Source organism: Microcaecilia unicolor, chromosome 11 (assembly GCF_901765095.1).
Source record: "Microcaecilia unicolor chromosome 11, aMicUni1.1, whole genome shotgun sequence".
NCBI lineage: Eukaryota > Metazoa > Chordata > Amphibia > Gymnophiona > Siphonopidae > Microcaecilia > Microcaecilia unicolor.
In genome coordinates this window covers 114,062,516-114,085,007 of record NC_044041.1, presented here as the reverse complement: position 1 = coordinate 114,085,007, position 22,492 = coordinate 114,062,516, and the positions used below count along the sequence as shown (strand labels likewise).

The window sequence follows — 22,492 nt, the reverse complement described above, 5'->3', positions numbered from 1 at the left end:
AGAGACTCGCGGGGTGCTGAAGGTTTTCTTGGAGAATGTTATCCGAGACGCTGTCACCTACACTGAGCACGCCAAGAGAAAGACGGTAACAGCTATGGACGTGGTGTATGCCTTAAAACGGCAGGGCCGTACTCTGTATGGTTTCGGAGGTTAAAGGACCCGATCCTTGCTTGTATCTATCCAGGCAACCCAAAGGCTCTTTCAGAGCCACCCACACTTTCAGTAACAGAGCTTTGATTTCTTTTTCTTGTTGTATGTGTTGAAGAAGTGCGTGCGTATCTACGCTTTCAATTCTGAGAGCCCAAAAAGAATGTGGTGAGGGTCATAGAGAATGTGTGATGAGGGAAACATGAGTAACGGTGTGATGAGAGAAATATGGGCAACCACAATTCTGCAAGCCGGGAGAGAGAATGTTTGTGTGATGAGGGAAACATGGAAAGACTTGATCTCCCTTCCCTGAGATAAAGTAAAAAGTATTGCTACTTTTGGGCCAGCCCTACTGGTACAGCAAGAAATTGGAATTTTAGCGCTTTATGTGAAGCAAGTGGGTGGCTCTGAAAAGAGCCTTTGGGTTCTTTCTGTGTGCCGAAGCTGTAGGCTGAGGCCGTCATTATTTGGAGCTGGTGTACTTGGTGACAGCCTTGGTGCCCTCGGACACCGCGTGCTTGGCCAGCTCACCCGGCAGCAGCAGACGAACTGCGGTCTGGATTTCCCTGGAAGTGATGGTGGAGCGCTTGTTATAGTGAGCGAGCCGGGAGGCTTCTCCAGCGATGCGCTCAAAGATGTCATTCACGAAGGAATTCATGATGTTCATGGCTTTGGAGGAAATGCCAGTGTCGGGATGAACCTGCTTCAGCACTTTATACACGTAGATGGCGTAGCTCTCCTTTCTACTTCTCTTGCGCTTTTTGCCATCCTTCTTCTGGGTCTTGCTCACAGCTTTCTTAGAGCCCTTCTTGGGCGCGGGAGCGGATTTGGCTGGTTCAGGCATAGCGAGGCAACGAAAATTTCAAGCAGACAAAAGCAAACAACTGTCCTGAAAGCTTGCCATTCGGACGGCTATTTATAGGCTTCACACATGCAAATTACTAGCCCTCAGCCTCTCTCCTGCTATTTGGTCTAGGCTAGTGACACGTCATCAGACAGCCTGGCAGCCCTCGGATTGGCCTATTTGTCAGCCTATTATGATAATAGTTGAGACAGGCCGGATTGAGGTCCTTAACCAATCGCCAAGGAGTGTCAGAAGCACTTAAGGAGTATAAAAAATGGCCGGGTGGTGGCGGGCGCTTCTAGTTCTTTCAACTATTTCTTATTGAAGCTCTTCGAAATGTCTGGACGTGGCAAGCAAGGGGTAAAGCTCGGGCTAAGACTAAGACTCGCTCGTCCCGGGCGGGGCTGCAGTTTCCCGTGGGGCGCGTACACAGGTTGCTTGCTGGCTGCGGAAGGGCAACTACGCTGAGAGGGTAGGTGCCGGCGCCCCAGTCTATCTGGCAGCGGTGCTGGAGTATCTGACCGCCGAGATACTGGAGCTGGCTGGCATTCCGCGCGCGATAACAAGAAGACCCGCATCATCCCCAGGCACTTGCAGCTGGCCATCCGCAACGACGAAGAGCTGAACAAACTGCTGGGGAGAGTCACCATCGCGCAGGGCGGCGTGCTGCCTAACATCCAGGCGGTACTACTGCCTAAGAAGACCGAGAGTCACAAGGCGGCCAAGGGCAAGTAAAGCTTTGTCGCGGGGAGAGGTCGGAAACCAGAAACCCAAAGGCTCTTTTCAGAGCCACCCACTTTGTCTTGTAAAGAGCCAGTTTGCTGCATGAGTATCATCTTTAAAAAAAAAAGTTTTCCCAAGTTCGATATTTCCCCTTAGAGGCTGCTGAAGGATGGCGAGAGCACTCCATGGTAATAGCCCAGAATACCCGACTGGCCAGTTTCTATGATACAATCTTACTAGGAGAACTAACCGAATAGGCCGAAGCGGAGGGAAATGACATTAATAGCCAGAGTAATTGCGGGGGGGGCGGGGGGAATCAATGATTTTAGAATACACAGAGTTTTTTTAAAAAATGAGTTATGCCAGGAGTTCTGAAACGACCAGTGTTGACAGAAAATGTGAAATAAAAAGCCCATAACACAGAGAAACAGCTTTTGGAAAGGTCCTCTCTTTCTCCCAGTAGCAGTTTTAAGGTCTTGACCGGGAAAGATTTATCTGACCAATCCATGCACAGGGCGGGCTTTTCAAACCTAACCACGGTGTTCACTGCATCTATTAAACAGCCGCTATTTAAAGGTGATGCCAGCTTGAACGATACATCATAGATGTGCATTCGTTCCCTGGATTCTCACATAAGCAAGTGATGACATTGCAAACTGGATGCAGAATTGCCTAATTACACTGATCAAGGGATTAAAAGATGTAGCATATGTGGAGCAGATCAGAAAACTTACATTTGAAAAGCAAGTAATTTGATCCCAGGAGCCAAATCTACATACCAGAATTTGCCCACATTACCTAGTAACATAGTAGATGACGGCAGAGAAAGACCTGTTCGGTCCATCCAGTCTGCCCAACAAGATAAACTCATATGTGCTACTTTTTGTGTATACCTGACCTTGATTTGTATCTGCCATTTTCATGGCACAGACCATAGAAGTCTGCCCAGCACTAGCCCCGCCTCCCCCACCGGCTCTGCCACCCAATCTCCGCTAAGCTCCTTAGGATCCATTCCTTCCGAACAGGATTCCTTTATGTTTATCCCACGCATTTTTGAATTCCGTTACCGTTTTCATCTCCATCACCTCCCGCGGGAGGGCATTCCAAGCATCCACCACTCTCTCCGTGAAAAATACTTCCTGACATTTTTCTTCAGTCTGCCCCCCTTCAATCTCATTTCATGTCCTCTCGTTCTACCACCTTCCCATCTACGGAAAAGTTTTGCTTGCGGATTGATAACTTTCAAGTATTTGAACGTCTGTATCATATCACCCCTGTTTCTTTGTAGACATGTTCAGGTCAGCAGGTCTCTCTTCATACATCTTGTAACGCAAATCCCATACCATTCTCGTAGCTTTTCTTTGCACCGCTTCAATTCTTTTTACATCCTTAGCAAGATACGGCCTCCAAAACTGAACACAATACACCAGGTGGGGCCTCACCAACGACTTATACAGGGGCATCAACACCTCTTTTCTTCTGCCGGTCACACCTCTCTCTATACAGCTTAGCAACCTTCTAGCTACGGCCACCGCCTTGTCATACTGTTTCGTCGCCTTCAGATCCTCAGATACTATCACCCCATTTCTTCGCATTGAATTTTAATTGCCAAACCTTAGACCATTCTTCTAGCTTCCGCAGATCCTTTTTCACGTTTTCCACTCCCTCCCGGGTGTCCACCATGTTACAAATCTTAGTATCGTCCGCAAAAAGGCAAAGTTTACCTTCTAACCCTTCGGCAGTGTCACTCACAAATATATTGAGCAGAATCGGCCCCAGCACCGATCCCTGAGGCACTCCACTACTCACCTTTACCTTATCCGAGCGAATTCCATTAACCACTGGCGTCTGCGACTGATTCAAGATGGCATCAGGTTAGGACGCGGCGATCCTACCTCGGATGGTCTTTCTTCAAACTTGCCTATTTTCTTCTTCAAACTATGCCCAAAAGGAAAGGGAAGACGAGGGGGGGGGGGGGTAAAAGCTCCTTACCCTCCACGATACCTCCTCGATGGCAAATTCCAATTACGGATTTCACCGTCTCTGTCTCCAATTTGGGCGCTCCATCAGCCGAGGCAGAGAGTAGCCTTGGCCAGGAGAGTGAATTATCACTCAGCCCAAGAAGCCCGCGTTTGCCTCGTGTAGCAGGAAGTGACGCTGGAGGAAGTCCCGTCCAGCAGCCCGAATTCGAAGCTGCGGTCTTGGGGAAGGAGCACTCCTTCGACGCTACGCTGTTCCCGCTGAGCTTTTCCAGCGAAGATCCGAGCCAAACATCCACTCCCAGGAGTAGGGGTAACATGGATAACATCCAGGTGGAAGCCCGAACCGCACAGGAGATGGCGGATCGACAGCTGGGACCTGCACTGCAACTCCTACCCCTGGAGAAGCCACCTAAGGTGACGTTGGAGTCTTTGTGGGGTGCGATGGAATCTTTACATAAAATATGCTTAACTTTTGTTTCTAGCTCCCAAGCTAACACTTTAAAGATAGAGTCTCTTCAGACTAATTTGGCCTCTCAAGCTAGTAATTTAAAACAATGTGAGATATCTCTCTCTTCACTGAAAGAACAAGAGTGTAAACTGTTCCAAAATGCGACTTGATGCACAGGAAGATTGAAAACTTAGAAAATGGGGCTAGAAATCTAAACTTGAGGTTTTTGAACTTTCTCTTTGTCAAATACACCCCATTAAGAGACTTGTTCCATAAGTTGTTGAAGGAAACTTTCAATTACTCTGAGACAAACTTTCCCCCAATACAAAAACTATATGATACCTGCTCGAGCACCTAAGGAAAAAGATAAAGAGCTCACTGAAAAAGTTTTGGAACACTTGGATGTATCCGCGTTGCTCGAGCAATCACAAGAGGTGGTTGAGTATAGATCCACTTTGTTGGTATCTTTTGTCTTTTTGGCGGATAAAGAAGCTACCCTGAGGCAATATCTGAGACAAACCTCCTCTATGGTGTTTTTGGGGAAAGATTTCAACTATTCCCAGATGTATGGAGAACCACACAGGAACGGAGGAAAAAATTCCTGATGATGAGACAAGAGACAGTACAGATAGGAGCTAAATTCCAGCTTCGATTTCCTTGCAAATGTGTAGTTTTTTATGAAAATAAGACTTATCATTTCTTTGAGCCTTTGCAACTTCGCTCATTTCTAAATGCAAAGCCACCTAACCCGCCATAAGGACCCAACAGAGCGGACTTTATTTGTTTATTAGTGACACCCTGATGCCATACTTGTATTATATTTATATATTTCTTTGTTAAATACCCTTATCCTCTTGTAAGGTTTCATTTCAGTCTCCCCAAGTAGAGGACTATGAAGATTAATAGTTTCCTATGGGATTTTTCCCAAATAATGATTATTGCTACTGATATTATTGTGTTATTTCTTGACAAAGCTTTGCTTTGGTATGTAATTTAAAAGTTATAAATAAATAAATAAATAAATAAAAAAACCACTGGCGTCTGTCCGTCAACCAGTTCCTAATCCAGTTCACCACGTCAGGTCCTATCTTCAGCCTGTCCAGTTTATCTGAGAGCCTCCTGTGGAGAACTGTGTCAAAAGCTTTGCTGAAATCTAAGTAGATTACGTCTACAGCACGTCCTTGATTCAATTCTCCGGTCACCCGGTCAAAGAATTCAATGAGATTCGTTTGTCACGATTTCCCTTTGGTAAAACCATGTTGTCTCGGATTTTGCAACTTATTGACTTCCAGGAAATTCACTGTCCTTTCCTTCAGCAGCGCTTCCATTACTTTTCCAATAAGCGAAGTGAGGCTTACCGGCCTGTAGTTTCCAGCTTCTTCCCTATCACCACTTTTGTGAAGAGGGACTGTTACAAGAAATGATTTATCTTGGGGGAAAGAGCTCTAGAGCACTCGCTACTGTTTATAATTTAAGAGCAGGCGCTGTATTTATAAGTTTTAGGTTATTAATTTCTCCACCAATCACAAAGGTGATAATTGCAATAAATTAAATAAATTAAGTATATATAAAAGATACCATATACTCAGAACACAAAGAGACCGTATTTTTAGCTTCAAAAAGGTTCATTTTAATATACAAATCATGTAAACGAAACGACAGGTAGGTCTTACAGATCTTTACAGATAATCTGTGCTTAAGTAAAGTAAAGTAGCAGGTCTAGATCAAAAGTTATGTTACTTACAAGTCCTTGTTACATAGTATGAACAGCATGAGGTAAGCACATGTTTGCAGAAGAGGTCCTCATAGCAGGCAGGTGGGCTACAGGTCCCAGGAAGAGAAGAATCTGTGTTGCAGTTGAAGGGAAGCATCTGCTTATCTGGAACAGCTTCTATCTTTTATACTCTTGCAAGCTGCAGGAAGACATGCCATGTGTATCTCTGTCCTGGTTTCCTGGTTTGCACACGACCCTTGGGCATTTGCAAAGCATTGTGGTATCTTGGTCTCATGTCTTATGACATCACAAGACTTGCTGTCTGGATTTTACTGACAGATGGTTTATTGTAGTGCAGGGTTTTCCCTGCTTGGATTTCTGTGATAAGATTTGTCTGGGGCAGCCAGCAGGTGTCCTTTGTTTTTAGTAGCTGTATTTCACACCTTTCCCACCTAACTGTCTCCTTGCCTCTACTGGTTACCTTTGATGTTTGTTGTGTTAGCTTTTTTGATCAGAGGAAGAGAGTCAATTTAGCCTTGAGGCAGTCTCTTACTTAAGAAGTCTTTTGTTAAAGAGGGAGGGAAAGGGGGAGGTGAGGTCCTTGCAGCAGAACCTTTGTCTTTTAAATGTTTTTTAAATGTTTCCCAAAGGGAGGGGGAAGAGGTCTTTTGGAATGAAAGCCAGTTCTGCTGCAGTGTCAAATATATTTTTAAAAGCAGCACAAATATATTGGTGTATATATATGTATCTGATCCAACACAACATCATGCTACACATTTAATTCTGATGATTGGCTTATACCATAACAGGACCACCTCCGCCGTTCTCCAATCCCACGGAGCCTCTCCCGTCTCCAAGGATTTATGAAACAAATCTTTAAGAGGACCCGCCAGAACCTCTCTGAGCTCCCTCAATATACTGGGGTGGATCCCGTCCGGTCCCATGGCTTTGTCCACCTTTAGGTTTCCTAGTTTTTCATACACACTCTATTCCGTGAACGGTGCTATATCCACTCCATTCTATGGAGTGCTATATCCACTCCATCCATTCTCATATGTACTTTTGCCTGTTAATCGCGGTCCTTCTCCAGGATTTTCTTCTGTATTAACAGAACGAAAGTATCTATTTAGCAAATTTGCTTTTTCTTCATCATTATCTACATAGCAGTTTGCAGCATCTTTCAGTCTCACAATTCCCTTTTTACTCATTTTCCTTTCACTAATATACCTGAAGAGATTTTTGTCACCCCTCCTTACCTTTCTAGCCATTTGTTCTTCCGCTTTCGCCAGACATATTTCTCTCTTGACTTCTTTCAGTTTCATCCGGTACTCCTCTCCATGCTCCTCTTCTTGAGTTTTTCTGTATTTCTGGAACGCCAACTCTTTAGCCTTTATTTTCTCAGCCACTTGTTTGGAGAACCATATCGGTTTCTTTTTTATCTTGCTTTTATTTGCTCTCCTTACATAAAGGTTTGTGGCCCTATTTATAGTTTCTTTCAGCTTGGACCACTGCCCTTCCACTTCTGGTATGTCCTCCCAGCCCATCAGCTCCTTCCTCAGGTATTCCGCCATTTTACTAAAGTCAGCATGCTTGAAATCCAGGACTGAGTTTTGAGTGGCTGCCCTCCACTTTAGCTGTCATATCGAACCAAACCGTTTGATGGTCACTGCTGCCCAGATGGGCACCCACTCGGACATTTGACACACTATCCCCATTTGTGAGCACCAGATCCAGCGTCGCTCCCTCCCTCGTGGGTTCCGTCACCATTTGTCTGAGCAGAGCACTTTGAAAAGCATCCACGATCACTCTACTTCATTCCGATTGCGCAGATGGAACCTTCCAATCTACATCCGGCAGATTGAAATCTCCCAGCAACAGCACCTCTCTCTTCTTTCCCAACTTTTGAATATCTGTGATCAGATCTTTATCTAGTTCCTCCAATTGTGTCGGGGGTCTGTAGACAACACCCACGTGGACAGAGGTTCTATCATCTCTTTTTAAGGTGATCCATATCTCTTCTTCCTTCCCCAGTTCCGTGTCATTTCAGTCGCTGGGATATCATATCTCACATGCAGAGCTACTCCTCCACCTTTACGACCATCACTATCCTTCCTAAAAAGATTATAGCCTGGTACGTTTGCAGCCCATTCATGGGAACCATTGAGCCACGTCTCCATGATTGCAGCAACGTCTAAGTCTGCCTCCAACATCAGGGCTTAAAAGTCATGAAGTTTATTGCTTAGACTGTGAGCATTTGTGGTCATAGCTTTCCATCTACATTTCCTAGTATGTGTTTCAAATGTAGTGATTTGGGGGTGTCTTTTCTTTTTGGGTACCTTCATATCTTTTTGTTCCACCTTCATTGTTTTTTTTGTTCCTTGCGCCTCAGTTCTATTTTCAGGAACATCACAGTGCTGTAATAGAGCAAAAGAATTCTGTATCCATTAAATGGATAAGTGATCCTCTGAGGCCATGTAATCTAAGAATATAGACACTTATGAAAGTTTATTGTAAGTTAGACTTCACCATACAGCAGCCTTAGAAAGAAAGAAAATCATAATTTTCCCAGATCTCCCCAAATATCACCAATTGACAGGGTAAAGAAATATTTAGTTGAAATCTTAGGGATGTCAAGTGACTCACTGCATCCTACAGTTCGGGCACAATATTTACAAAGCAATGCAAAACTGGATGGTGCAACTTTTCAACCAAAAATAGGAGACGGTATGAATCTAAGGTCAATCCTCATTGGAAGTTACCACTCAGAGAACTACTGTGGTGGTCTCTTTTGCCTTGGAGATCTACCAAGATGCTGTCCTAAAACTTTCCTTTAGACATTTGGACGCCATGTTTTTAGGATCTAAAATAAGAACTTACCCTCATCTCTCTAGAGAAATTCAGAAAAGGCACAGGGCTTTTTGGCCATGCGCCGAGGACTTTAGCCCTTGGGGCTAATTTTGTACTAAAATTCAGTGGCATACCAAGGGGGGGGGGGGGAGGTGGGTGCAGTGCGCCCCGGGTGCACGCCGCTGGGGGGTGCCGCGGCCCGCGCCTGCTCCTCCGAGTTCGCTAAACTTCGTTTGTTCGCTGCAGCTCCCTCTGTTCCGGGTCAGAGGGAGCTGCAGCGAACAAATGAAGTTTAGCGAACTCGGAGGAGCAGGCGCGTCTCGTAGCACCCCCCCAGCGGCGTGCAACCGGGGGGGTGTCATTTCGCTGGAGGGGGGCAGGTGTCATCTAGCGGGGGGGGGGGGGGGGGGGGGCGCATCGGCGCTTCGCCCCGGATGCCATCACCACACTGCTAAAATTTCCTTGCATCTGTCGAATATTGTTTCAATCTAAGCAATTTCAACTCTTTCATCCTACACAGTCAGAGGAATGTTTGTTAGCAAAAGAGGATGTTAATGTATCTGTTAACTAACAGATAGCACACACTGTATGATAGGCTTGAGGAGGCATGATGGGTAGTAGTATCTATTTACTAATTTCTTTAAATTACTATTTGAATTTTCTCTTCTTTTGGATCAAAATTGCTGAAGAATAAGGGTCGAAAGAAAAATTTCATTTCCTCTTAATTGATAATATGGATAAATGAGTTACAATCTTTTTTAGTTGTATAATGTAGAAATGAATAAAAAATTTTTTAAAAAAAGCACCAAGGATCTATAAGAACAGGCAAGTATGAAATCTCTATTGAAGGACCGGACACGGGCCATGTTTCGGCTAATGCCTGCTTCAGGGGCTCAGCCTTAGCAATACACTTTTAGATGAAATACCAAGAAGTGCCCTAAATGGGGCACTAAGGCATCAAATCTCTATTGAAGGACAGGACACCAACCATGTTTCGGCTGCTTCAGAGGTCGACCTTAGTAATACACTTTAGATGAAATACCATGAAGTGCCTTAAGTGGGGCAGTAAGGCTGATGTAGGCGATATGTAGAGAAATGGTTCTACTTTTCAATCTTTATTTTCTGGGAAACAAGTTTGGATATTTCCTGATGTAGATAAATAAACACAAGAGCAGAGAAACTCATAAGGGTGATCGGCTAAACCGGAGCTCGCAATTAATGGGTGTGGGGTCGGTGAGCAGCTCCTTACCTCCGATGTCTGCAGGGCTGTTGTGGAGGCATCCAGCTAAATTCCTCGCTTGCCCAGGCTGCTGGAAGAGGAGTGACTGTGTGTGTGTGTGTGGGGGGGGGGGGGGGGGGGGTGAATGCTGCACTAGCAGCGGGAGGGCTGCCTTTTGTTGCCAGTTTTTTGTTGGGTGGGAATGATTTCCAAGATAGGAGCACCTTCAAATGAGGCCCTTTAAAGTAGGCCTTAACATTCACCAGATGGTCAATGATATGCCTGGGCTCTGAAGTAGAGACCTGGAGGTCCAGGTCTCCTTTTTTTTTTTTTTTTTTGTTCTAACTATTGTGCTTGGGCAAGACATTTTGGTTAGTTTGAGTAAATTCTTTGTTTTTTTTTCTTGCTGGTATGGTTGGTCACATTATTTTTGGATAATCCTTGTCTAATATTTCATTGCTCGAATGACATATTGTAACCACCTATAAAATGAAGCTGCAGCCTTTTGTTTTATACCAATACATATTTGTTAAACTTAAGGAAGTTGTCTGGTCTGCTACAATTGTTTAATCATTTTCAGGTATAGGAGATCTCACATCACCTGTCTTTTGGTGGTGGTGGGGTCCTTTTTGCCGGCATATGCTTGTAAATGTATGTTAAAATACCTGATAGTAAAACATAGGTAGTTACTGCCAGATCAATTAATAACCTTCCAGGACTTAAAGAAGATCACAATAGGAGATATTTAATTAGGACTCAAGCAATTAGATTGAGGGTTTAAATTGATGCTAAGGCCTTGGGCCATTTTAGTTACTTTTAGATTTCCTTGTCTGTTTGTTACTCTCCCTTCCTTTTTGTGCTCTGAAAGATTTGATGTATTATTTTCTTGTGGAGACTACTTTTTTCTCTTTTTGTTTTGTGTGTTGCTTAAATGTTAACTGGTACATTATTTTCAACAAATTAATAAAAATAAATGAACCCCAGGCATCACTTGAGTGGTTATAATAAAAAGTTAACACCTAAACTAGGGTTTTGATGATTAAGACAAACTTTTAATAGATTCAATACTAGGACAATGCAGAATGGTATATGCTAGTTGTCTTCAGTTAGGTCAGGTTTTTTTTTTTTTTTTACAGAATTTTCCAGAGAAGAAGCTGATGAGGACCAGTGTGGTTTTACACCTTTTTAAAAAAAAAAGGTGTCCCATTGAGTTTATATGAATGCAGAGCCAGAGATTGTTTTAATTTTCACAAATAAAAATGATTGTTTTATAGCTTTGGGAGTTGAAGAAGACTGAAGGAAGCAGTTGGTGGGGCCTTTTAAACTTTATTAATCCCACATGTAGAGCACACACCACGGTTTCTGCACACTGTAAAATCTTTTTTGTAGAGATCCGAATGAGAATGTTTGTGTAAATGAATGCCACTTTGTTATAAAAAAAGATCATTTCGGGTGCTGAAAAAACCGTAAGGCTAGCAGAGCCGTAGGCCAGGGGTCTGTAGCATGCAGGCATTGAGTGTGCAGCCAATCAGAAGGCGGCTGCTACTATAAATAAGAGGAAGAGCGCTGGCTGCGGCGATGCAAGTTTGTACCTAACCGGGTGAGAGGGGAAAAGGAGTTTTGTAAAAAAAAAAAAAAATTCCTTCTGTTTGTTAGGCTTACTTACTTACTTACGGGAATGGCAGAAACCGCTCCAGCAGCAGCATCAGCCGCTGCACCTCCTCCGGCTCCAGGCGCGGCCAAGAAAAAGGCCAAGAAGCCGACTGGAGCGGCGAAAGCGCGTAAGTCATCGGGCCCCAGCGTATCCGAGCTGATCGTGAAGGCCGTGTCAGCCTCAAAGGAGCGCAGCGGCATGTCTCTGGCTGCCCTGAAGAAGGCTCTAGCGGCATCTGGCTACGACGTGGAGAAGAACAACAGCCGCTTGAAGCTGGCCGTCAAGAGCCTGGTGAGCAAGGGCAGCTTGTTGCAGACCAAGGGCAGCGGAGCTTCGGGCTCCTTCAAACTGAACAAGAAGCAGCCGGAGGGCAAGAAGAGCGCTCCCAAAAGCAAGAAACCGGCCGTGAAGAAGCCGAAAAAGGCGGCATCGGCGGGAGTGAAAAAGAGTCCGAAGAGAGCCAAGAAACCGTCAGCAGCCGCTACCAAGAAAGTAGTCAAGAGCCCCAAAAAGCCCAAAGCGGTTAAAGCCAAGAAAGTAGCTAAGAGCCCGGCTAAAGCTAAAGCAGTGAAACCGAAGGTGAAGAAAAGCCCAGCAAAGGCTGCCAAACCCAAAGCCAAAAAGGCCGCAAAGGGGGCCCCTAAGAAAAAGTGAAGCTGTGCGCCTTGCTCGATTCTCTTATAAACCCAAAGGCTCTTTTCAGAGCCACCACCACACAGATCAAAGAAAGAGCAAGATGACTTTAGTTCTTATTCAATGCCTTTAAAAGGCTGCTTCTGCACAGGTGTATTATGTGGGTGTGCGCGCTAGCACAAACTCTGGAGCTTGGGCACAGGCGAAGCTGCCAGCAAGTTGGTTTAATTCCACAGAAGCAGACATGCTCAGACTCCTTTTGGCCTTTTCTCCATGCGAAAAAAAAATGTTCGGAAAGAAAAGGCCAAGGGAGCATGTGTTTCAGCATAAATAGAGGGTTCGGGGAAGGCTGCAAGGTAGACTGACTCGTCAACTCTCTTGAATAGAGGGGTTGGGTGGCTCTTAAAAGAGCCTTTTGGTTGTGTAGCTGGAGCATAATGGCTTTCTAAGCCCTCTCACCACGAATACGGCGAGCCAACTGGATATCTTTGGGCATGATGGTGACTCTCTTGGCGTGGATGGCGCAAAGATTGGTATCCTCGAAGAGTCCCACCAGGTAAGCCTCGCTAGCCTCTTGCAGGGCCATGACAGCCGAGCTCTGGAAGCGCAAGTCGGTCTTAAAGTCTTGCGCGATCTCTCGCACCAGGCGTTGGAAAGGCAGCTTACGAATAAGCAGCTCGGTAGACTTCTGATAGCGGCGGATTTCCCTCAACGCTACAGTGCCCGGTCGATAACGATGAGGCTTCTTCACACCGCCTGTGGCCGGGGCGCTTTTGCGAGCTGCCTTAGTCGCCAGCTGCTTTCGAGGAGCTTTTCCTCCAGTAGACTTACGGGCAGTCTGCTTAGTACGGGCCATGCTGGACACACACTTCTCACTTCCTTCGTGCTTTCAAAAGATACTGATGGAATAAAAGCACGTCGTCTCGGCACACTGCTCTTTTATAGGCTGCTCCTAGTCAGCTGATAGGCTCTCAGAACCGTTAAAGAAGGCATGAAAAGCTCGCTCTGGTGGTGTAGCCGTGGCCGGATTGGTCAGAAATGCATGTCTTGCTCGCGCGCATCAGAAGGCTAGCTCGTTTGCATAATTTTGGTTCTTAGTCAGTCTGGTATAAATTGTGTGTTACCTAGCTCTTTATTTATTTGAATGTTTGTTTGTTTCGTATTCTCCGCTTTCATAGGATAAATTAGCCCTTTTGCAATCTTGTAAACCATTAGTAAACTGAAACCTAGGTTTGAAATTCCCGCCCTCTGCAGTGATTGGAAAGATACTCTTCCAGTTAACGGCAGCAAATTTAAAGCGCGGGCTCCAACAAATTCTCAATTGTCTTGGGATTTTGATGTACAGGCTGCTATTACTGCTATACTAAACATGTTTTGTTCCGTAGGGTGTGGACCCATTTAAGGCCAGAGATATGGGAGGGATTCGGGGGGGGGGGGGGGGGAGGGAGGGAAAATGCCTGCATCTGGACGTAAACAGTAAAAACAAAGAACGATCATATTTGCTATAACAGTGTTAAAAGAGGGAACTGTCCATTTAAATCTGCAAAAGTGTGTTTTCACCAAGTGCACTTGGCATTCATCCTACTTATTTGCACTGGCCCCGCTTAGCTTTCGGCGAAGACTAAAGCATCTCTAGCCTCTGGACCAGCAGAAGCCAGCCTGCCTTGTCTTCCCCTGAGATACCCCTCTTTTCTGGGCTCAGCTCTAAGACAGACTGGGCAGGCTCTACAAGCAAAAGATTCACACAAATGGGCTTTCTGCTGGATAGTAGCTGCGTTTGCATTCCATTCAAAGTAAGAGCCTATATCATAACTCCACAGAGAAGCTAAATCCAAAGGAGCTTATCCCAAACCTGCAAATTAAGACTCCTTTACACAAAGCCATGCTAGCGATTCTGGTGTGGCAAAGGCGAAGAATCCCATAGGAATTGAATGGGCTTCGTCACATTTCCGCACCGGAATCACTAGCGCATAATATTCGAGGTGCGGTCGCACCATGGAGCGATACAAAGGCATTATAACGTTCTCATTTTTATAAGCATTGCCACACCGGGACAGACCAAAGGTCCATCAAGCCCAGCGTCCTGTTTCCAACAGTGGCCAATCCAGGTCACAAATACTTGGCAAGATCCCATAAAGGTTCAATATATTTTATGCTGCTTATCCCAGAAATAAGCAGTGGATTTTCCCCAAGTCATTTTAACAATGGTCTATGGACTTCTCTTTTAGGAAGCCGTCCAAACCTTCTAGAGTTTAATTACACGTTGAGTGAAGAAACATTTTCTCTGATTCGTTTTAAATGTACTACTTTGTAGCTTCATCGTATGCCCCCTAGTCCTAGTATTTTTGGAAGGAGTAAACAAACGATTCACGTCTACCCGTTCCACTCCACTCATTATTTTATAGACCTCTATTATATCTCCCCTCAACCATCTTTTCTCCAAGCTGAAGATCCCTAGCCGCTTCAGCCTTTCCTCTTAATAGTACCTAGCAAGTCAAATCAACCTCATCGGTATCATCTGTGTGGTCCTCACAATGCGGAGTCCCCCAAGGATTGCCTCTATCCCCAATCCTCTTCAACCATATGATGATTCCTTTGGCTAAAGTCCCTATCCAAAGCTGGTCTAAACCCCTTCATCTATGCTGACTACGTCACCATATTCATCCCTTTTCAATCCAACCTTGCAGAAATCTCTGAAAAAGTAATCACTGGCGTGAACATCCTAGCCTCCTGGGCCAACGCCTTCAAAATGAAACTGAAAAAAGAAAAAACTCAATGCTTAATCCTCTCTTCAAGACAGTCCACTCTACTCCCAACCACCCTAATCACCCCCAACATTACAATTCCAATATCTGACAACTTAAAAATCCTAGGAGTAACATTAGACAACCATCTAACTCTAGAAACTCACGCAAAAGCCATGACGAAGAAGATGTTCAACATGATGTGGGTATTGAAAAGAGTAAAACCATTCCTCCCCCAAAAATCATTCCACAATCTGGTTCGATCCACAGTACTCACCCACGCTGATTACTGCAACAGTATCTTCATTGGTTGCAAAGCCCAAATCCTAAAAAAACTCCATACCGCCCAAAACACGGCAGCCAGACTAATTTTTGGTAAATTACGGTTCGAAAGTGCAACACCTCTCCGGAAAAAACTCCACTGGCTACCCATCAAGGAACGAATAAACTTCAAAGTCCACACACTGATCCACAAGATCCTCCACGGAGAATCTCCAAGCTACATGACCAGTCTAACCGACCTTTCAGCCAGGAACAGGTCCAAATCTTCTCGAACATATCTCAACCTTCACCTGCCTAATTGCAAAGGTTTCAAATACAAAACCTACTATGCATCCAACTTCTCCGTTATAGGCAGCTAACTTTGGAATGCCATTTCAAGATTAATCCGAACAACAAACGAACATCTATGCTTCCGAAAGCTGCTGAAAACATACCTCTTCAAACAAGTCTATCCAAACGACCCAACTTAATTTGCGACCCTAATCCACAGCACTAACATTAAACATGCCTCAACCCTCCTCCCAACATCTCTTCCTCTTGTCCTTCCTTATACAACTGCATTATCTTTGTGATACTGTTTACCCATACATTGTATTACCTTTATGATACTTTGTACCATACATTGTGTTATCTATGTGATACTTGCACCCATACATTGTAAGCCGCACTGAACCTGCTATCGAGCGGGAAAGAGCGGGATATAAATGCCAGAAATAAATAAATAAACATTCTATTTGCTTTCTAAGCCACCGCCGCACGCTGAGCAGAGGGTTTTAACGTATCATTGACGATGACGTCTAGATCCCTTTCCTGGTCGGTGAATCCTAACGTGGAACCTTGCATCACGTAGCTAGAATTTGGATTCTTCTTTCCCACATGTATCACTTTGCACTTGGACATGTTAAACGGCATCTGCCATTTAGATGCCCGGTCTCGTAAGGTACTCTTGTAATTTTTCACAATCCCCTTGCGATTTAACAACTGGAACGCTGGAAGAGGAGTGAGTGTGTATGTATGTGTGTGTGTGTGGAGGGGGCGGGGGGATGCTGCACTAACAGCGGGAAGAAAAATGCATCTGATCGGAAGATTTTTTTAAAACGACCGTGTGGCAGGAAGATTTCATAAATGGGAGTGGGACCAGAACAGAGGGCATAAAAGGAGGGCAGCCTCTTCAGAGGTGGATCATTCTTGCTCCTTGGAGGCATCCTGATTGCCTGCCCACCCTGGAAAAGGGAGCTGGCTAGTGTTGTCAGTTTTAAGATAGGAGCACCTTCAAAGGAGGCCTTAACATTCACCAGGTGGTCAATGTTAGGCCTATGCTCTGAAGTCCCAGCACAGACCCCTGGGGAACCCCGCTATCTACCCTTCTCCATTGAGAATTCTGCCCATTTAACTCTACTCTGTTTTCTATCTTTAACCAATTTATAATCCACAATAGAACACTCCCTCCTATCCCATGACTCTCCAATTTCCTCTGGAGTCTTTCATGAGGTACTTTGTCAAATGCCTTTTGAAAATCCAGATACACAATACTGACCGACTCACCCTTAGCCACATGTTTGTTCACCCCTTCGAAGGAATGTGATAGATTGGCGAGGCAAGATTTCCCTTCACTAAATCCGTGTTGGCTTTGTCTCGTTAATCCATGCTTTTGAATATGCTCTGTTCTGTAATTTTGTTCTTTATCATAGTTTCTACCATTTTGCCTGGCACCGACGTCAGGCTCACCGGTCTGTAATTTCACGGGTACCGCGTTTGATTTTAAAGATAAATTACATATTACTAACAACAGTTCTGCAAGTTTATTTTTCAATTCTGTCAGTACTCCTGAATGAATACCATCTGGTCCAGGCGATTTGCTGCTCTTCAATTTGTCAAGTTGTGCCATTACATCCTCTAGATTTATAGAGATTTCACTCAGTTTCTCTGACTCGTCAGCTTTGAATACTATTTCTGGCACTTGTATCTCTCCCAAATCTTCCTTGGTGAAGACAGAAGCAAAGGATTCATTTATTCTCTCCGCTATAGCTTTGTCTTCACTGAGTGCCCCTTTTACCCCTCGGTCATCTAGCGGTCCAACTGATTATTTTGCCGGCTTCTTGCTTTTAATATTCCGAAGAAAAAAAATTATTATGTGATTTTGCCTCCAGCGCGATCTTTTTCTCAAAGTCTCAAAGCCTTCCTTATCAGCGCTTTGCATTTGATTTGACATTCCTTATGCTGTTTCTTATTATAATCAGTCAGATCCTTCTTCTATTTTCTGAAAGATTTTGTTTTAGCTTTAATAGCTTCCTTCACCTCACTCTTTAACCATGCCGGCTGCCGTTTGGTCTTCCTTCCTCATTTTCTAATACACGGAATATATTTGGCCTGGGCTTCCAGGGTGGTAGTTTTAAACAGCATCCACGCCTGATGTACATTTTTGACCTTCACAGCTGCTCCTCTACGTTTTTTTTTCACTGTTCTTCTCATTTTATCATAGTCTCCTTCTTGACTATGCTAAATTTTAAAAAAGGTAAGAAATGAACTAGAATATTTGAAAGGAAATAGTCACAGTCACACCAGGAAGAGATGAGATAAAAAGAGCATCAGGTACTTGTAACTACTATCAGGATCGTGACTCCAAATTCACATAAGCCAAAAGAAAAAAGGCGAGTTTTTAAAGAAAGACTTAAATGTGATAAAGGGTTTGTCTTCAGGTAGAGGCTTAAGGAGCAGGTTCCAGAATAGCGGTGCCAGGAAATTAAACACACTCTGCTGTGGAGTAGCAAGCCTTGCCGACGATGGTCGACCTAATGTTGGTTCCTCTGGCCACAGCCCTTTCCAAACTAAGTCTCAACCCATTTATTTATGTGGATTATATCACTATCTCTATTCCTTTTAAAAGAGACTTGACCAAAATAGCCAGTGAAATACAGCTTGGGTTGCTTACAGATTGGGCCAACACTTTTAAATTCAAATTCAATGCTGAGAAAACACATTGCCTCAACCTCTCCACTCCCTATAACAAGTTTATGACCTCCACATAGCCTGAGCTTGTCTTACAGATTTCTGAGTCTCTAAAAATATTAGGTGTAATTGTTGACAGGCACTTCACTCTGGAGCAGCAAACGAACTCTACTACCAGACAAATGTTCTTCTCTCTTTGGAAAACTAAAACGCATAAAGCCATATTTCCCTAGGGAAGTATTTTTAAGTTTAATTCAGTCTTTCATCCTTAGCCGCCTTGATTACTGTAATAGGTTATATGGAGGGTGCAAGGACATGCTTCTGAAAAAATTACAAACTGCCCAGAACACAGCTGCTAGGCTTATTTATGGTAAATCAAGGTTTGAAAGCTCAAGACCGCTGTGTGAGAAACTGCATTGGTTCCCTGTCAAGGACCGAATAACATTTAAAATTTGCGCACTGGTGCATAAAATTCTCTATGGTGAGGCCCCAGCCTATATGGACACCCTTGTCAGCTCTTGTAACTCTCACAGATCAGAATAGTCAGCCATTCTGGATGAGGCCCATGGTCCATCTAGCCCACTATCCTATTTTAAAGCAGTAGGCAATCCAGGTCAGGAGTATCTGGCAGAGATCCAAATAGTAGCAACATTCCAAGCTATAAATCCCAGGGCAAGCAGGGGCTTCCCCATGTCTGTCCAAACCTTTTTTTTTTTTTTAACCCAGATACCCTAACCGCTGTTACTACATCCTCCAACAAGGAGGTCCAGAGCTTTAACTATTCATGGAGTGAGAAAAGATTTCCTTCTATTTGTTTTAAAAGAATTTCCATGTAATTTCACTGAGTGTCCCCTAGTCTTTGTACTGTATGAAAGAGTAAAAAAAAAAAAAAAAAAATCGATTTTACCTCTACTCGGTCTACACCACTCAATCATATCTCCGTTTTGTTGCATAATCTGGGGGACCGGCCTAGGCAATATTACCCTAATCCAGTTTTGAAAATAGGTGAGGATTAAGGCCTGTATAGTATGTTACTAAAATGCTCACTACTGCACGTAATTGACCAATTGCACTCAATCGGGACCTGACATTAGAGATTCACTTTCTTGGATTACTGCATTCCCAGTTGCACAGTCCTCCTACCCTTTTTGGCATGAAATCTTAAATCTTGGCCTCCCTGCTCTCTAGGGTGTCCTTTGTTCGGCAAATTTGATTTGATTGGTATTATCAATATTTTGTTGCATATTTTTCCTGAAAGCAGATCATGGTCTGCTGAAGTGCTGATACCGCATTGAGAATACTGTAAAAATAAATCCGTTTAAAGCAGCAATGGTAAAAACAAGCAGAGACCAACAAAAGAAGTTTTAGTATGGAATCAGTGGAGACGGGAGGTGGGTTAGATGGTACTTTATGTCCCTACTCGTCCTCATATTCCATGTAAACATCCTTCACAACGCTTCGAATATAGCAACATTGTAAAAGAGAGCATAGGATCAGTTAAGTTCCTTTCTTTTCCTCTCACATGAAATCGTAGAGCAGTTGGAGAAAGAATGGTCTCCGAGTCGGAGGCAAGAAGTGTGGGGGAGGGGAGGATTTGGCTGTCCCGCTTTTAGCACAGCTACCAGTTCTCCATAAGGTCCGCTTCACTGCTATATCAGCGGCAGCCTACAACTTTCTTCGTCAATCAATGTTTGTTGGTGTAGTGCTTTTCACTTTCTAAGTCAAACATGTCTGGACGTGGTAAAGGCGGCAAGGGCTTGGGGAAAGGAGGCGCTAAGCGGCATAGGAAGGTGTTACGCGATAACATCCAGGGAATTACAAAACCTGCGATCCGGCGCCTGGCTCGCCGAGGCGGAGTTAAGCGTATCTCCGGTCTCATCTATGAAGAGACTCGCGGGGTGCTGAAGGTTTTCTTGGAGAATGTTATCCGAGACGCTGTCACCTACACTGAGCACGCCAAGAGAAAGACGGTAACAGCTATGGACGTGGTGTACGCCTTAAAACGGCAGGGCCGTACTCTGTATGGTTTCGGAGGTTAAAGGACCCGATCCTTGCTTTATCTATCCAGGCTACCCAAAGGCTCTTTTCAGAGCCACCCACACTTTCAGTAACAGAGCTTTGATTTCTTTTTGCCTGTTGTATGTGTTGAAGAAGTGCGTGCGTATCTACGCTTTCATGGGTAACCCCAATTCTGAGAGCCCAAAAAGAGAATGTGGTGAGGGTCATGGGTAACCCCAAAGAGAATGTTTGTGTGATGAGGGAAATATGAAAAGATTTGATCTCCCTTCCCTGAGATAAAGTAAAAAGTATTGCTACTTTTGGGCCAGCCCTATTGGTACAGCAAGAAATTGGAATTTTAGCGCTTTATGTGAAGCAATTATTTTAGAATACATGGAGTTTTAAAAAAAATGAGTTATGCCGGGAGTTCTGAAACGACCAGTGTTGACAGAAAATGTGAAATAAAAAGCCCATAACACAGAAAAACAGCTTTTGGAAAGGTCCTCTCTTTCTCCCAGTAGCAGTTTTAAGGTCTTGACCGGGAAAGATTTATCTGACCAATCCATGCACAGGGCGGGCTTTTCAAACCTCACCACGGTGTTCACTGCATCTATTAAACAGCAGCTATTTAAAGGTGATGCCAGCTTGAACGATACATCATAGATGTACATTCGTTCCCTGGATTCTCACATAAGCAAGTGATGACATTTCAAACTGGATGCAGAATTGCCTAATTACACTGATCAAGGGATTAAAAGATGTGGCATATGTGGAGCAGATCAGAAAACTTACATTTGAAAAGCAGGTAATTTGATCCCAGGAGCCAAATCTACATACCAGGATTTGCCCACATTACCTAGTAACATAGTAGATGACAGGCAGAGAAAGACCTGTACGGTCCATCCAGTCTGCCCAACAAGATAAACTCATATGTGCTACTTTTTGTGTATACCTGACCTTGATTTGTATCTGCCATTTTCAAGGCACAGACCATAGAAGTCTGCCCAGCACTGGCCCCGCCTCCCCCACTGGCTCTGCCACCCAATCTCCGCTAAGCTTCTGAGGATCCGTTCCTTCCGAACAGGATTCCTTTATGTTTATCCCACGCATTTTTGAATTCCGTTACCGTTTTCATCTCCACCACCTCCCGCGGGAGGGCATTCCAAGCATCCACCACTCTCTCCGTGAAAAATACTTCCTGACATTTTTCTTCAGTCTGCTCCCCTTCAATCTCATTTCATGTCCTCTCGTTCTACCACCTTCCCATCTATGGAAAATGTTCGCTTGCGGATTAATAACTTTCAAGCAGGGGCGTAGCCACGGGTGGGCCTGGACGGGCCCAGGCCCACCCATTTTCCCTCCAGGTCCGCCCATCCGCATTGTTGTCTCTATCCCTTTTGTCCCACGGAGGCAGCGCTTCCTTCCTGCCCTGTCTTCTCCCGAAGCTCCGCTGCATCGATCCCTCCCTGCAAGTAGAATCCTCCTTCGCCGGTCGCGCTGCGCTGCCATGCAATTGCACACGCAGCTACGCTCCTCCCCCTGCCGCGTCTATCTGGCCCTCTGTGATGCACTTCCTGTTTAGGGCCGGATGAACGCGGCAGGGGGAGGAGCGAAGCTCCATGTGCATGGCAGCGCAGCACAACCAGCGAAGGAGGATTCTACTTGCAGGGAGGGACCGATGCAGCGGAGCTTCGGGAGAAGACAGGGCAGGAAGGAAGCACTGCCTCCGTGGGACAAAAGGGATAGAGACAGCGCGAAGGATGCGGGTGGGCGGACCTGGAGGAAAAATGGGAGGGAGAGGAGGAAGGGGCTGGAGGGAAGGGAGAGAGCTGCTGGGACATGGGAGGGAGAGGAAGAAGGGACTGGAGGGAAGGGAGAGAGCCGCTGGGACATGGGAGGGAGAGGAAGAAGGGACAGGAGGGAAGGGAGAGAGCCGCTGGACATGGGAGGATAGGGAGAGAAAGAGGGGAGATGGATGGAAGGATGCAGAGAGAAAGGGGAGAGACTGGAAGGATGTGGAGAGAGAGAGAGGGGTGACTGAACAGAAAAGGGTAGAGAGATAGAGACACTAGATGGAAGGATCAGGAGAGAGGGTAGATGGGTGGAAGGATGAGGAGAGAAAGAGGGAAGACACTGGATGGAAGGGTAGGGAGAAAAAGGAGACGCTGGATGCAAAAGAAAGAGGGGAGCTGCTGGATGGAAAGAGGGAGAGGACAGAGTAGGGAAAGACTGGAGAATAAGAGGAAGGGGCATGTGGAGAACAATGGTGAGGAAAAGATGAAAAGCCATAGGTGGTGAATGGACAGGA

The 22,492-nt window shown here is 44.9% G+C and overlaps 3 protein-coding genes across 3 annotated transcripts; 2 read left to right on the top strand and 1 right to left on the bottom strand.

Annotated features, from left to right (window-relative positions):
* Nucleotides 1–531: 531 nt before the first annotated feature.
* Nucleotides 532–1,023, bottom strand: LOC115479785 (histone H2B type 2-E). Its single transcript, XM_030217981.1, has one exon. The coding sequence runs from the start codon at nt 989–991 to the stop codon at nt 611–613; it is 381 nt and encodes a 126-aa protein (XP_030073841.1). The 5' UTR covers nt 992–1,023; the 3' UTR covers nt 532–610.
* Nucleotides 1,024–11,602: 10,579 nt separating this feature from the next.
* LOC115479782 (histone H1.11R-like) lies at nt 11,603–12,255 on the top strand. Its single transcript, XM_030217978.1, has one exon. The coding sequence runs from the start codon at nt 11,603–11,605 to the stop codon at nt 12,230–12,232; it is 630 nt and encodes a 209-aa protein (XP_030073838.1). The 3' UTR covers nt 12,233–12,255.
* Nucleotides 12,256–19,913: 7,658 nt separating this feature from the next.
* On the top strand, nt 19,914–20,225 carry LOC115480975 (histone H4). Its single transcript, XM_030219959.1, has one exon. It carries the CDS (start codon nt 19,914–19,916, stop codon nt 20,223–20,225), a length of 312 nt encoding a protein of 103 aa, XP_030075819.1.
* Nucleotides 20,226–22,492: the final 2,267 nt, after the last annotated feature.

Coding starts and splice junctions, on each gene's coding strand:
- LOC115479785 (XM_030217981.1), bottom strand. CDS start 991: ATGCCTGAACCAGCCAAATCCGCTCCCGCGCCCAAGAAGGGCTCTAAG.
- LOC115479782 (XM_030217978.1), top strand. CDS start 11,603: ATGGCAGAAACCGCTCCAGCAGCAGCATCAGCCGCTGCACCTCCTCCG.
- LOC115480975 (XM_030219959.1), top strand. CDS start 19,914: ATGTCTGGACGTGGTAAAGGCGGCAAGGGCTTGGGGAAAGGAGGCGCT.